Genomic DNA, 15,758 nt, shown 5'->3' with positions numbered 1-15,758 from the left:
GACTGATGGCAGAAAAAGACCTCATGATCCATCTAGTCTGCCCTTATACTATTTTCTGTATTTTATCATAGGATGGATATATGTTTATCTCAGGCATGTTTAAATTCAGTTACTGTGGATTGACCAACCACGTCTGCTGGAAATTTGTTCCAAGGATCTACTACTCTTTCAGTAAAATAATATTTTCTCAGGTTGCTTTTGATCTTTCCCCCAACTAACTTCAGATTGTGTCCCCTTGTTCTTGTGTTCACTTTCCTATTAAAAACACTTCCCTCCTGAACCTTATTTAACCCTTTAACATATTTAAATGTTTCGATCATGTCCCCCCTTTTCCTTCTGTCCTCCAGACTATACAGATTGAGTTCATTAAGTCTTTCCTGATACGTTTTATGCTTAAGACCTTCCACCATTCTTGTAGCCCATCTTTGGACCCGTTCAATTTTGTCAATATCTTTTTGTAGGTGAGGTCTCCAGAACTGAACACAGTATTCCAAATGTGGTCTCACCAGCACTCTATATAGCGGGATCATAATCTCCCTCTTCCTGCTTGTTATACCTCTAGCTATGCAGCCAAGCATCCTACTTGCTTTCCCTACCGCCTGACTCCACTGTTCACCCATTTTGAGACTGTGAGAAATCACTACCCCTAAATCCTTTTCTTCTGAAGTTTTTGCCAACACAGAACTGCCAATACAATACTCAGATTGAGGATTCCTTTTCCCCAAGTACATTATTTTACATTTGGAAACATTAAACTGCAGTTTCCATTGCTTTGACCATTTATCTAGTAAAGCTAAATCATTTACCATATTACAGACGCCTCCAGGAATATCAACCCTATTGCACACTTTAGAGTCATCGGCAAATAGGCAAACCTTCCCTACCAAACCTTCCCCTATGTCACTCACAAACATATTAAAAAGAATAGGACCCAGAACAGACCCTTGTGGCACACCGCTTGTAACCTGTCTCTGCTCAGAATACTCGCCATTAACAACTCTCTGATGTCTACGCTTCAGCCAGCTGCAAATCCATTGAACTCTCCAGGGATTAAGTCCAATCTTCACTAATTTATCTATCAGCTCTTTATGTGGAACCGTATCAAAGGCTTTGCTGAAGTCCAGATAGACAATATCCACGGCACCACCTTGATCCAACACCTTTGTGACATAGTCAAAGAAATCAATGAGATTAGTCTGACATGATTTGCCTTCAGTAAAGCCATGCTGATTTGGGTCCAATAAGTTATTGTTTTTTAGGTGCTGATTTATCCTCTTTTTGAGTAGAGTCTCCATCATTTTAACTATAACTGATGTCAAGCTAACTGGCCTGTAGTTACCAGCTTCTTCTCTACTGCCCTTCTTGTGGATAGGCACAACACTGGCCATTCTCCAATCCTCAGGAACATCTCCTGTTAACAGGGATTGTTTAAACAAATCAGTCAGGGGGGTAACAATGACAGATCTGAGTTCTTTAAGAACTCTGGGGTGGATGCCATCTGGACCCATTGCTTTATTTATCTTTAATTGTTCATGTTCTTCTAAGACATCGGCTTCTAAGATCACTGGAGATGAATCCATACAGCTGGAAGCAATGCTATATCCCTCTATAGTATTATTTTGTAAGGTATCTTTTGAGAAAACGTAACAGAAGTAGCTATTGAAATGGTCAGCGATCTCCTTATTTCCATTAATGCATGTATTATTCCCAGTAATAAGCTTCATGATGCTGCAGTGTTTCTTCTTCCTATCACTAATGTATCTGAAGAAGGTTTTATCCCCCTTCTTTACAGTTTTGGCAATTTATTCCTCTTTTGAGGCTTTAGCAGCATATATTATCTGTTTTGCCTCCTGTCTCACTTTATACACCTCTCTATCAGCTATATTTCCAGACTCTTTATACCTCCTTTACCTTTATGCCTTTTTTTCAATGACTATAACCCTTACATCATTGCAAAACCATAGCGGTTTCTTCTTCCTTTTACCTTTAGTTATTTGTCTTACATATAGTCCAGTGACTTTTAAGATGGCTTTTTTTAATACAGTCCACTTGGTGCTCGCTCCTGCCATTTTATCCCTCCCCTTTAATTCATTATTTAAATATTCCCCCATTGCATTAAAATTTGTTTTTCTGAAATCCAATACTTTGGTTGCTCACAATCAGTTTTTACATCAAACCACAAACCTAGATGGTCACTGCAACCTAAATTTTCTCCCACCTTGACCTCTGAAACCCAATTCCCATTCGTAAAAACTAAATCTAGAATATTCTCCCCTCTAGTTGGTGTCTTAACCAGCTGTGCCAGAGCTTTTGCATGTAAGGGCACTGGGGATATTCCAGTCAACATCAGGCATGTTGAAATCACCCATAACCACAATATCTCCCTTTACTGCCATTTGGGTAATTTTATCCACCATCTTGTTGTCATATTCCTCAGTTTGCCCTGGAAGCCTATAGATCACCCCAATTCTAATGACAGAACCTTCTTTATTTTGCATGCAAATCCAGAGAGTCTCCAGATCTTTACATGTATTTTGAATTAGTGTTGTTTTTAGACTTTCTTTAACATAAATGGCTATTCGCCTCCCCTTCTCTCTATTCTATCCTTCCTATACAGTGTATATCCTGGTATGGATATTTCCCATTCATTAGAATCCTTAAACCATGTCTCAGTTATGGCAACCAGATCCAAATTATCTCTAGATACTATGGCCATTGACTCACAGAGCTTGTTGCTCAAGCTTCGAACATTCGTGCACATTACTCAAAGAACATTATTTTCATTATTAGTTTGCCCCTTATCATCAACAACTACATCTATTTTATTTGCAGCTCCCTTTTCATAAGCTTCCAGAAACTGATTTATCCTCATTGGTCGGGGTCAGAAATCCACATCAGTTACACCTCTGTCCCCTTTACCTAGTTTAAATGCCTGTCCAATGTAATTCTTTATTCTAGAAATATGCTATTAATCTAATGCTGCCTCCTCAAAATCTAATGTTGTCACCTGGGTCTACCAGGCAGACCTGAGTTTGCTTTATGGGACCTCCTGGTTTCACAGCCTGGGTTCCTCTGATTTTTGTGTTGGGCTCTGTTTGTTTCAGTTCAAGGAATACTCCCAGAAGGCGGTGGAGATCCTCAGGATGCAGAACCACATCCTCACCAATCACCCCAACTCCAACATCTACAAGTGAGGGTTGCTTGCCGCATTCAGAATGGAGGGGAGCTGGAAGGGACAGGAGGGGAGGGGGGATGCTTCTTGCCTGGGTGCTGTTCTGGTTTCTGGTATAAATTTAGCAATTACAAATAACTCTTATTAAATGCATTATATCATGAATAAAGAAACTCCATTTATTTCTCTGCTCTTCTGGAATTCAAACACATTTCATACACGCACTTATCTGTTGGTCCGTTATCTCCCTTGACCGCATTTCTCACATTCCTTCTCCTTCTCCACTTAACAAGATTTATTTTCCCAAATGCATGATCTCTAAAAACAGCAGCCCTGACTGTTAATCACACAGAATACTTTTGCTTACTTGAGAGCGGCAAGAAAAACATCCATTTTTCTCATCGGCAACGTTGAAACTCCACCCTTCGTCCCCACTGACCCCCTGACGTGTCAAATACATCACTACAGTATTTAACCCATTCCTCTCCTTAATGTCTTCTTCCAGACCTCTGTTCTCTACATTTTTGGGCCCTTCTGAATTTAGGGTTAACCCAGCGAGCGTCTGATTCTCCCTCGCTAGATCCTGAACTCATAGCCCCATCCTGTGGCTGGCCTCCCACCTGTTCTACTACCTGTGGCTGGCCCCCCACTAATTTATAAACACTATCTGAATCAGAGTCCTCAATATCTTCATCATCCTCCAACTGACCAGGAGTATGTACAACAGGTGCTAGAAGAGGCTCTTGCCTGGCTGCCCAGATTAACTTTGCAGCGTCAGAAAATGGATCATCATCTTCTTTTAAAGACCCCCATAATCCCTCGCGGGGTGGAGTCTTGGGCAGCTGAATGGAGCTAGCAGTGTTTACTGGCCAAATGCCCATCCTGTTGTCTGTGTGGAGTTTTTGTTCAGCAGATATATTCTCAGTGTGCCAAGAGAGAGAACTATCTACCTCGACCTCGGATCGAACTCACAGCCTCCTAGGCTTGCACACAACTCGGAAATCGTTCCAAATTCATTGCAAGTGCCCTTTTTTTAAAAGTGTGTGACCGAAAGGAGACATCGTGGGGTGCCTTACTTAACTATATTTTGTGCATTTAAATGGCAAGGAAATGAAATTCAGTTTTTTTGCTGGTCCTGCTTGAGAATTAGGCCTGTCCCATAGAAAGTAAAAGCTGCATACAACTGGGATTTTGTTCCTGAGCAGAATAAATCAACTGCTTTCCTCTTCCTCATTCCAGCACCCTCTCCGGCCTGGTGGAATTTGATGGCTACTATTTAGAGAGCGACCCCTGTCTTGTTTGCAACAACCCCGAAGTGCCTTTCTGCGTAAGTGGTCCCTCCCCATCCCCCCCATGCCGTCAAACCCAGCAGGTGTCGGCCTTTTTCAGCCCATCTCTCTCTCTCTTTTCTCCCAGTACATCAAGCTGTCCTCCATCAAGGTGGACACCCGCTACACCACCACCCAGCAAGTGGTCAAGCTCATCGGCAGCCACACCATCAGCAAAGTAACGGTCAAGATCGGAGACCTGAAGCGCACCAAGATGGTCCGGACCATCAACCTCTACTACAACAACCGGACTGTGCAGGCCATCGTAGAGCTGAAGAACAAGTAAGCATAAAGAAAATCACAAGAAGTGACTCAGAATCTATGACTGGAGTGCAGTTTTAACTGTCCTTGACTCTTAACTTTAAAAGTTTACATTCAATTTTAACATTTTGTCTGTAAACCACCATAAGGGAAATGTGGGCAGGAGTGTTTTTAATGGATGGATAGATGGATGCATGGATGGACGGACGGACGGACGGACAGACAGATAGATAGAAATAGAGATAAATAAACATAACTAGAAATATAAATAGATAATAGATGATGGATAGTTATAGATAGATGATGAGATAGAAAGGTAGGTAGGTAGGTAGATAGATAGATAATTAAGATAGATGATAGAGAAGTGGGTGGGTGGAGAGAGATAGCGAGAAAGAGATGATGAGAGATAGAGAGATATTAGAATGGATGGATGGATAGATAAGATAGATGATAGAGAAGTGGGTGGGTGGAAAGAGAGAGAAAGAAAGAAAGAGATGATGAAAGATAGATAGATAGATAGATAGATAAGATAATAGAAGTAGAAATAAACATAACAGATAGAAATATAGATAGATAGTAATGATAGTTAGAAATAGAAATAGATGTTAAGATATAGATGATGGATGGAGAGAGAGAGATACAGACAGATATGAGTGATAGATATAGATGATAGACACAGACAGACATGCTCCTCAGCTACAAGCTGCAGGGTTTCTCCTGGACGTTTTTCTTCTGGTTTTGGCAAAGCTCCTTTGTCCATTAGAAAAACTCGGCTTCTTTTTCAGTCTCTTCCCAATGGAGCCTGGATGGTTTAGGAGATCTATCAAACATGAAAATTACAAAAAAAGTGAAATATTTAGGGATATGGATGACTTCCAAAGCTGTAACTTTAAAAAATGATAATTATCTAAAATTATTAAGTCAGGTTAAAAAAGATTTAGAAATATGGAGTAATTTACAACTATCATTTGTAGGAGGAATCTCTACAATTAAAATGAATATCCTTCCAAAAATTTTGTTCCTTTTCAAGTAATTCCAATAAAAACGAAATTCTTTGCCGAATTGAATAAGACAATAAGAAAATTTATCGAGCAAGGTAAAAAATCAAGAATAAAACAAAACTCATTAGAAGATCGTAAGGAAAGAGGAGGCCTCGGTCTCCCAAATTGGAAATTATACTATCATGCCACGGCCTTGACATGGATAAAAGAATGGCTGACTTTAGAAAACCAAAGGCTGCTCAATCTAGAAGGCCACAATCTGATGGTCGGTTGGCATGCATTTGTATGGTATGATAAATTAAAAACACACTCATATTTTAAAAATAATGTTTTTAGAAAAGCATTGATAGAAGTATGGAATGAAATAAAGAAAAATCACTTCTTAGTAATGCCAGAATGGTTTTAACCCATTGAAGCTATTGTACACCCGAATCTTAAAGAAAAAGGTAAGATTTGGAAATATAGAGACTTGTTAGACAATCAATTAAAATTAAGAAAAAACAAGAGTTACAGGAGTTAGGTATTGATTTAGATTGGTGGCATTATATGCAGATTAGTTCTAGATATCAAATAGACGTAAAGACTTATATTTTTAAAAAAGAAAATAATGTATTAAGTAAATTATTATTTCAAAATCAAAGAAAGACAATTGGAAATGTCTATAAATATTTATTAAATTATAGAACGATAGGTTGGATATTGAAAGATAATATGATCAGTTGGTGTAAAAATTTTGGCAAAGAGATTACCATAGATACTCGAGTATAAGCCGAGTTTTTCAGCCCCAAAAATAGGCTGAAAAACCTAACCTCGGCTTATACTCGAGTCACCACAAGAGGGCGCCGAATCACCACAAGAGGGCGCCCCGCCAGCAAGCTAAACGGGGAGGACGGGGACGGCATGAACTCTCTCCAGGCTTTAGAAGCCTCCAGCCGGAGAGAGAAGCAGATGTGTTACAGAGATCCACTTGGTACAGCAGCAGGGGAAGGAGGAGAAGGAGGAGGAGGGCAGCTCTTTCCTTTCCTCCTCCTCCCCTGCGGCTGTGGGCTATTCTGGCTCTCCTCCGCCTCATTTCCCTGTTGCCCTCCCAAGTGGATCTCTTTTGCAAATCTGCTTCCCTGCACAACACATAGGGCAATAAAGGGAGATGGAGGAGAGAGCCAGCAAGCTAAAGGGGGGGAGGGACCCGGACGGCATGAACTCTCTCCAGGCTTTAGAAGCCTCCAGCCGGAGAGAGAAGCAGATTTGTTACAGAGATCCACTTGGTACGGCAGCAGGGGGAGGAGGAGGAGGGCAGCTCTTTCCTTTCCTCCTCCTCCCCCGCGGCTGTGGGCTATTCTGGCTCTCCTCCGCCTCATTTCCCTGTTGCCGTCCCAAGTGGATCTCTTTAGCAAATCTGCTTCCCTGCACAATAAATGGGGCAATAAAGGGAGACGAGGAGGAGGGAGGATCAGGGGTGGGAGATCAAGCCAACGAGCCAGCCAGCCAGCTAAAGGGGGGGGGGGCAGCATTGAACTCTCTCCAGGCTTCTAAAAACTCAAGTTTAAAGAGCCCTGGGTTAGGGTTAGAAATGCAAGAGTCTTCAAACCTGGAAAGATTAAGGCTTGTGGACTTCAACTCCTACTCCTGAAGTAGCATGGCTGGTGCAGCAATTCTGGGAGTTGAAGTCCACTAGTCTTAAAACTGTCAAGTTTAAAGACCCCTGGGTTAGGTTTAGAAATAGGTTTTAGCTTGGTTGCTGATTGAGCTACTTTTTTTACTTTTTAATTTATTGTTATTACCAGATTGCTTTCTTTTACCCTCTTTTAAATTTACAGAGCTAATTTTGGTGTTCTTTAAAATAAATATTCTAAAACATTTAATCTACTGATGTCTCAATTAATGTAATTTTATTGGTTTCCATTTTTATAAGTTACCAGTAGCCACTGCATTTTCTAACCTCGGCTTATACTCGGGTCAATAAGTTTTCCCAGGTTTTTGTGGCAAAAACTGGTGCCTCGGCTTATACTCGGGTCGGCTTATACTCGAGTATATACGGTAATTTAGATACTTGGGAAAAGATCTGGATGTATAATTGGAAAATAACAAAATCAATTTCCTTTAAAGAAAACCAAATTAAGATGTTTTATAGATGGCACCTTCCACCATACAGAATTTCTAAAATGTTTCCATCTGTATCGCCTATCTGTTGGAAATGTAAAAAAGAAGTCGGTACATATTATCATACATGGTGGACTTGTTCTGAGACCAAAATATTTTGGAACAAAGTAGAGAATTGGATAAATGAAATAACAAAGGAGAGGATTAAAAAATCTCCTGAATTTTTCTTACTGGGTATTTCAAATATAAAGTATAAAAAAGAAATGTATTATTTAATAATACATATATTGGTTGCGGCACAAATAGTATTCGCACAGAAATGGAAAGAAAAGACGATACCAAAAGATATTGAGGTATTTAAAAAAATTATAGGATGTGCAGAATTAGACATGAATAATCAAACTGAAACAGAATTTTATAAAATATGGGATAAAGTATATGATTGGTGGAATTTTAAAAATAGAATTAAAATCTAAATATATAAGAATAAATGATTATTTGAAGAATTATAAGATAGAATGAAATAGTTTATATCATAACTAACTTAGAAGTGTTTACTTTTTCTTTTTTCTGTATTACTAATATTTTGTTTATTTCTTTTATATATATATATACATATATAAGTATATAACATTTTAAAATATAAAGAAATTCAATTAACAAGTTTAATATTAAAAATATAGAATTAAATTCAATAAGAATGTAATTTACAAGTGTGGTATTTCTGCATAGATCTGGTAACAGTTAGGGTTTTTTATATTCTGTACTAGTTAGACTTCTACGACAAGCGGAGCAATGGCAGCTCCTTAAATGTTTAATGTTGTATGTCTTTGTCCTTTTTTGAAAATAATAAAAATATAAAAAAAGAAAAAAAAGAATGGATGGATGGATGGATAGATAAGATAGATGATAGAGAAGTGAGTGGGTGGAGAGATAGAGAGGAAAAAAGAGATGATGAAAGATAGATAGATAGATAGATAGATAGATAAGATAGATAAGATAATAGAAGTAGAAATAAACATAATAGATAGAAATATAGATAGATAGTAATGATAGTTAGAAATAGAAATAGATGTTAAGATATAGATGATGGATGGAGAGAGAGAGATACAGACAGATATGAGTGTTAGATATAGATGATAGACACAGACAGACGTGCTCCTCAGCTACAAGCTGCAGGGTTTCTCCTGGACGTTTTTCTTCTGGTTTTGGCAAAGCTCCTTTGTCCATTAGAAGAACTCGGCTTCTTTTTCAGTCTCTTCCCAATGGAGCCCTAATGGCTCTAGTCCTTCACCACTGCTGGGGTGGGGGATGGGAGAGGGTGCCTTAATTCTTTATCTCTCTTGGCTCACCTCATTTTCAGGGGTTATTTTCAGTGTGAGGGCTAACAGGAATGCTTAGCTTTCCCAGGAGTGGAGCAGAACAACAGAACTGGACTTCTGTGCCCGGTTTGCATTGTTGGTCTCTCTCCTCCCCCGCATCCTCCCCTTTTGCCATCTTTAGGCCAGCCCGCTGGCACAAAGCCAAGAAAGTGCAGCTGACCCCCGGCCAGACGGAGGTGAAGATTGATCTTCCACTGCCCATCGTGGCCTCCAACCTGATGATCGAGTTTGCTGACTTCTACGAGAACTACCAAGCCTCCACAGAAACCTTGCAGTGCCCCCGATGCAGCGCTTCAGTCCCCGCCAACCCCGGAGTCTGCGGAAACTGTGGGGAGAATGTCTACCAATGCCACAAGTGCCGGTGGGTGAGCTTAGCCCCCCCACCCCAAGGAGCTCCAAAATGGAGGAAGGGGCCACCTCGGGTGATACCCAACCCCTGCCCCCACAGCTGTAGAAATCTTGGGGTTCTCCTAACTCTTTAGCTGGGACCCACACTCAGTCCTAGAAGGAGATTTGGGTTCGGAGGAATCTCTTTGGGGAGGGGAGCAACTACGATGAGATTTAACCCTCAGTGTTGACTCCCAGGTCGATCAATTACGATGAGAAGGATCCCTTCCTTTGCAATGCCTGTGGCTTCTGCAAATATGCCCGCTTTGATTTCATGCTGTTCGCCAAACCATGCTGTGCTGTGGACCCCATTGAGAACGAAGAGGACCGAAAGAAGGTCAGGAGGAGGAGAAGGAGGCCTGCCTTTTGGAGGGAGTGGGGAGGAGGGAGATTTTGCTGCCTTCCTTTCCCCACGAAACTATTTGTCCTCCTTTGGAGGGTAGAACATCCTTGACTTTACAATAACCTGTTTAGTAACCATTCAAAGTTACAACGGCACTAGAAAAAAACAAGTGGCTTAGGACCGCTTTTCGCGTATGACCTTTGCCGCATTCCCAGGATCACGGTATCCAAATTCAGACACTTGGCAACTGGTTATGACAGTTGCCATATCCCTGGGGCAGGTGTGAAATGCACCAGGTTCTGACAGGTTCTGGAGAACCAGTAGTGAACATTTTGAGTAGTTCGGAGAAATGGTAGTGGAAATTTTGAGTAGTTCAGGGAACCGGGAGCAAAACGTTTGAGTAGTTTGGAGAACCAGTAGTGGAAATTTTGAGTAGTTTGGAGAACTGGTAGTAGAAATTTTGAGCAGTTTGGAGAACCAGTAGTGGAAATTTTGAGTAGTTTGGAGAACTGGTAGTAGAAATTTTGAGCAGTTTGGAGAACCAGTAGTGGAAATGTTGAGTAGTTTGGAGAACCAGTAGTGGAAATGTTGAGTAGTTTGGAGAACCAGTAGTGAAAATGCTGAGTAGTTCGGAAAACCAGTAGCAGAAAGAGTGAGGTAGGAATGGAGATTTTGCAGTATCTTTCCCCTGTCATGCCCACCAAGCCACGCCACACCCACCAAGCTATGCCCACAGAACCAGTAGTTAAAAAACAAAAGATTTCCCCATTGCCCTGGGGTCACGTGATCCCCCTTGGTGACCTCCCGATGAGCAAAGTCAATGGGGACTTCACAACCAGTTTACTAATTTACTGTGCAGTGATTCACTTAACGATGGCAAGAAAAGTCAAACAATGGGGCAAAACTCACTGAAAAAACATTCTCACTTAACAACAGAAAGTTTGGGCTCTATTGGGGTCGTAAGTTGAGGATTACCCGTGTTTTAGAAAGAATAGAGTTTCACACACCACCTTGGCCCTTGGGTGGTTTTTCCCTGTTATCTGAAACTTACCTGGAGTGACCCACTGCCTAGTTTGGGTTGGAAAAAGAGCTTGGACATTGTGCCGGACATTGGAGTGAATCAGAGAGCCTCCATTCACTGCCTGGGAGTTGATCATTGCTCGATCCCCAACCTTATTACCTAGACCTAGAGAACTGCTTCGTATTGAAGTGGGGATTAATTTTGCTGTCCCCAAACCTCGGGAGCCCAGTGTTGCTTAATTAAGCCAACGCATAACTGTTGTGAGTGCTCCTTGTCCACCTCAGGTCATGTCAGATTCTGAGGAGGATGAGCTAGGCCCCTCTGGATACCTTGGGCCAGGGGGGTTGCCAGCTGATGCAGAGAGTGAGAGTGAGGGGGAAAGTGACCTGAGTGAGCCTGAGGGACCACCAGAAGGGGCTGATATAACAATGGAGGAATGTTCCCAGTCGGAGGATGAGGAAGACATTAGAGTGGATAGTCCATGGATAGATCCTCGCTATAGGAGATTGCTGTGACGGTGAGAGGAATTGCATAGTAAAAGGTATTAGCTTACAGCTTTAGCCTCTTTGGGGTGTGATGTCACTTCCAGGCAGTACAAAAGCAAAGGATTTGGGGTAATTGGGTGTAGGGTTTCAACGTGTTCATGGAAGAGATTGTAGACTGGGGGTGTGCTTGAACAAACCATGATTTCTGCCTCAATAAAAGACATTCTCTCCTGGATAATTTTGCCCACTTTGGTGAGCTGATTCATATGCTTAAATGATAAATGGACTTGTTATCTAAGGAATGCTGATTAGGCCGAGTTTGGTGCCTTTCCCAGACATTGTTGATACTTAGCTTCAGAGAGAAATAACTCCTTTTTCCTTGCCATTCAAAATCTGCTTTTTGTTATGTGTGCTTTTATCAATAAAGAGTTTGATTTTATCATAAAATAAGGGACTTTTGGGTCAGTGGGTTCGCTCCGAGGACCCTGCACAGAACAATAACTAAATGGAGTGCTGTGGCATTTTCACCTGCCAGGCCGTGACCAACATCAACACCCTCCTGGACAAGGCTGACCGGGTCTACCACCAGCTGATGGGCCACCGACCCCAGTTGGAGAACCTGCTCTGCAAGGTCAACGAGGCTGCGCCCGAAAAGCCACAGGTAGCAAGAGGCAAAGAGGCCACTCTTGGGTGGACTTCGGGCGAGGCAAAGCCACCACCCTGACATGACTTCTTCCCCCCCCTTTCTGTGCCAGGATGACTCCGGGGGCAGCGGGGGGCTCAGCTCTACCTCAGCCAGTGTGAACAGGTATATCTTGCAGCTGGCGCAAGAGTACTGTGGCGACTGCAAGAACTCCTTTGACGAGCTCTCCAAGATCATCCAGGTAATCCCTTCTGTAGTCTGCCCTGCCCCAAGCAGACTGGGACGGTGGCTGCCAGAATTCCCCTTGAACTGGCCTTGCCCACCCCAGGCCACCCCTTTCAATAGGTTGGCTGTTGAGGTCAGAAACAGCTAGTGGATTCAGGCCAGGCTTCCTCAGGGCTGAATATGTCTGTTAATCCAGAGTTCCCCAATCTTTCTGGCTTTGCAGACGGATTTTGGGGGGGGGGGGGGGGGGGCATTCCACATGATTGGTGGGCAACTATATGTGCATGTGCAGCTTGTTAGTATTCTACACTGGCCTTACAGCCAATGTTAGGTTTATTGGATTTATATGCCGCCCCTCTCCGCAAACTCGGGGCGGCTAAGATGTTAGCATCTAAAACTTAGAAACAGAGTATATGTGGCAGTGGTGGTTGTTCAGCCAATAAGACAGACCAATATAGAAGATTATAAATATTATTTACAATTTGTATCAATGTTCCCTCTAATTTTTTTTCGGTGTGGGCGGAAAAGTATAGTGTCTGTGGCAGTCCCTTTGGGACTGGGCGGCATAGAAATATAAATTAATTAATTAATTTAATTAATTAATTAATTAATTAATTAAAAAATAAATTAAAAAATCCCTTCTTTTTTATTAAAAGAAATTAATAATAAAACAAAACCAAAATCTATTACTATTAAAACTAAAACAACCAGCAAAACCAAAAACACAACTATTAATAAATCCATGCTTTAAAATCTTCATTTCTTAAATATTTATCATAGTATTATAGTAATCTAGTAATCTAGTAATACTATGAAAATCTATCTGAACACCAACGCATCAATTAATATATTTCCATAAATTATACTTTTCTAAAATTTCATTCAACATTTCCAAGCTCAATTAATTTTCAGGCACTTAGCATTTACTATTATTAACTTTCATCAATCTTCTACATTTCCAAGTATATTTTAAATTCATAATGCAAACTCATAAAACCACACAGTACATATCATAAACCCCTTATTTATCATATGTATCTTCCATTAATTGTACCTATGTAATTCTATATACTGTAGTTCTAAAATTCTAATACAATTTTTTAAATTAATACATCCTAATATTAAACACCTAAATATATCTTTTACCAATATTCCATAGTCAATCCATATTTAATAATCAATCATCCCTCCTCAAATTTCTACCACTGTTCTCATTTCTGGGTCTCTCTCCTGTCTCTCCCCCTTTTCTGTCTCATTTGCTTCTCATTTCTCCCTCCCCTTTTCTCTCATCCCGTCCCCCTCTCACTTCTCCTCTTTTTCCATCCCTGTCTCCTCCCCCCTTGTGTGTGTGTGTGTGTGTGTGTGTGAACTCTTGAACCATTTCCAATAACAGGTGAGGGCTGGGTTTTTTTTCTCTGTTATTATTTGGGTACTTTTTACCATATGCTTTAAATCAAGAGTTATTTCTCTCTCTTTCTCTCTCTCTCTCTCTCCCCCTTTTGCTCTCTCTCTCTCTACCTCTCTTATTATCTCGCTCTGTTGCTCTCTCTCTCTCTCTCTTCTGTCTCTCGCTTTCTTTCTGTCTCACTCTCTCATTTTTTCTCTCTCTCTATTGCATTCTTTCTCTCTCACTCTTTCTATCTCCTGCTATCTTTCTCTCTCTCCCTTTTTCTCATTTAGTTTCTCTCTCCCTCTCTCTTTCTTTCTATCTCGCTCTGTCTGTTGCTCTCTCTCTCTGTCAGTGAGGGGACTGCGAAAGCGCTTTCTCTGAGCGCTTTGGGAACGCCTGCCCTGCCTCTACTACAGCCCCCTTGCTGAAAGACTGGGATGAACGTGCTCCCAGTGAAGGGGCTGCGAGAGGGGCGGGGCGGGCATTCCTGAAGTGCGTGGAGAAAACCCTCTCAACCCCCCTGGCTGGGAGCGCGGATGATGAGGAGCAGCCGCAGCCGCTACCGCCGCTGCAGCCACCGCTGTGGGAGAAGTCGCGCCCCATGGCGGGAGGCGGAGGAAGAGAAAGCCGGCGAGGGGGCAGGGGCGCGAGGGGGCCAGAGGCACCGTGGGGAGGTGGGGATGGCCGCGGCTCCCTTTCCTTCCACCCATGTCTACTGCCGGTGCCTCCCCGCTGGCAGGGGGATGGGGAGCGCATGGGGCGCCTCCGCACTTTCGTTGCTCCCCGCCCCCAACTCCAATGCCCAGCTCCTTGCGCGACCTTGGAAAAGGGTGCACGAGGGGTTATTTTGGGGCGCACAGGCGCGCAGCTTAGAGTGAACAGTGATTTGTATTTTATTTCCATGTATCTGTTTAGTTTGTATTTATGTGTTTGTTTACATTACATGTTTTAATTATAAATAACTAATAAAGATTATATTTTTAAAACAATATTTTTTACAATGTATACAATAGATTAACCAGCATATACAGTCAGGTATATATATATACATATCCAAGTCAAGCAATTATATACAGTTCTACATAATACGATAAATATAATACATAGACCAATATTAATCACACAACAAGTACATAGACCAATACTTAGCATACAGCAATATATTAGAAAACAGCGGTATTAAGCACACAGCAATAGCAAGCATTAGCAAGACTAACCGCAATAGCCACCAGCAACCAACAATTCAATACAATACGACAAAGTGCAACACATCTTTCTCCCTTTTCTGTTTCCTCCAAACATACATTACTGGTTAGTTCATATATTGACAACCCAACCGTTGCAGTACAGAGTATTGACCCAGCTCCATTTGTGGAAGCTTGGCCTCTGCTCGTGCAAATGGAGTTTATATGTTCACACTCCTGCTGCTTTGGGTGGCTTGGTTCTGACCAGCTCATGACCTAGTAACCTAGGTTTGGGGTCCTATATGCTGGTCAGTCTTAGGCTGTTCTGATGGAAGTTCAGCTCCTTGGTCACCTGAGGCCCTACTTAGGTTATGCCTCCATCATGGCTCATCCCCCTCTCTTCTCTATCCTCTCCCCAGAAAGTGTTTGCCTCCCGGAAGGAGCTCCTGGAGTACGACCTCCAGCAGAGAGAGGCTGCCAGCAAGTCCTCCCGCTCAGCTGTCCAGCCCACCTTCACTGCCAGCCAGTACCGCGCCCTCTCGGTCTTGGGTTGTGGCCACACCTCCTCCACCAAATGCTACGGCTGCGCCTCGGCCGTCACCGAGCACTGCATCACGCTGCTCCGTGCCTTGGCCACCAACGCGTCCATCCGCCACATCCTGGTCTCCCAGGGTCTCATCCGTGAGCTCTTCGACTACAACCTGCGCCGGGGGGCTGCCAGCATGAGAGAGGATGTCCGACAGCTCATGTGCCTCCTCACCAGGTGGGCCTCGGCTAGCTGCCTCCCCTCCCCTTCTTCCTTTTTGCCCTTTTCCAAGGATGGCCAGCAGTGGAAC

General features: G+C 42.3%; 1 protein-coding gene across 7 annotated transcripts in view; it reads left to right on the top strand.

Moving 5' to 3' along the window:
* Window positions 1-15,758, top strand: part of UBR4 (ubiquitin protein ligase E3 component n-recognin 4) — a 211,101-nt gene that overhangs the window by 138,013 nt on the left and 57,330 nt on the right. For all 7 annotated transcript variants that reach the window (XM_070759469.1, XM_070759468.1, XM_070759464.1 and 4 more), the window contains exons 71-78: window positions 3,105-3,190; window positions 4,412-4,499; window positions 4,589-4,782; window positions 9,366-9,605; window positions 9,830-9,968; window positions 12,016-12,141; window positions 12,236-12,364; window positions 15,342-15,685. In XM_070759469.1, the coding sequence (XP_070615570.1) occupies window positions 3,105-3,190; window positions 4,412-4,499; window positions 4,589-4,782; window positions 9,366-9,605; window positions 9,830-9,968; window positions 12,016-12,141; window positions 12,236-12,364; window positions 15,342-15,685 (1,346 nt within the window). The remainder of the gene's footprint in view (window positions 1-3,104; window positions 3,191-4,411; window positions 4,500-4,588; window positions 4,783-9,365; window positions 9,606-9,829; window positions 9,969-12,015; window positions 12,142-12,235; window positions 12,365-15,341; window positions 15,686-15,758) is intronic.

This window comes from Erythrolamprus reginae, chromosome 8, assembly GCF_031021105.1.
Source record: "Erythrolamprus reginae isolate rEryReg1 chromosome 8, rEryReg1.hap1, whole genome shotgun sequence".
In the NCBI taxonomy this organism is placed as follows: domain Eukaryota; kingdom Metazoa; phylum Chordata; class Lepidosauria; order Squamata; family Dipsadidae; genus Erythrolamprus; species Erythrolamprus reginae.
This window is presented reverse-complemented; position numbering and strand designations above follow the sequence as displayed.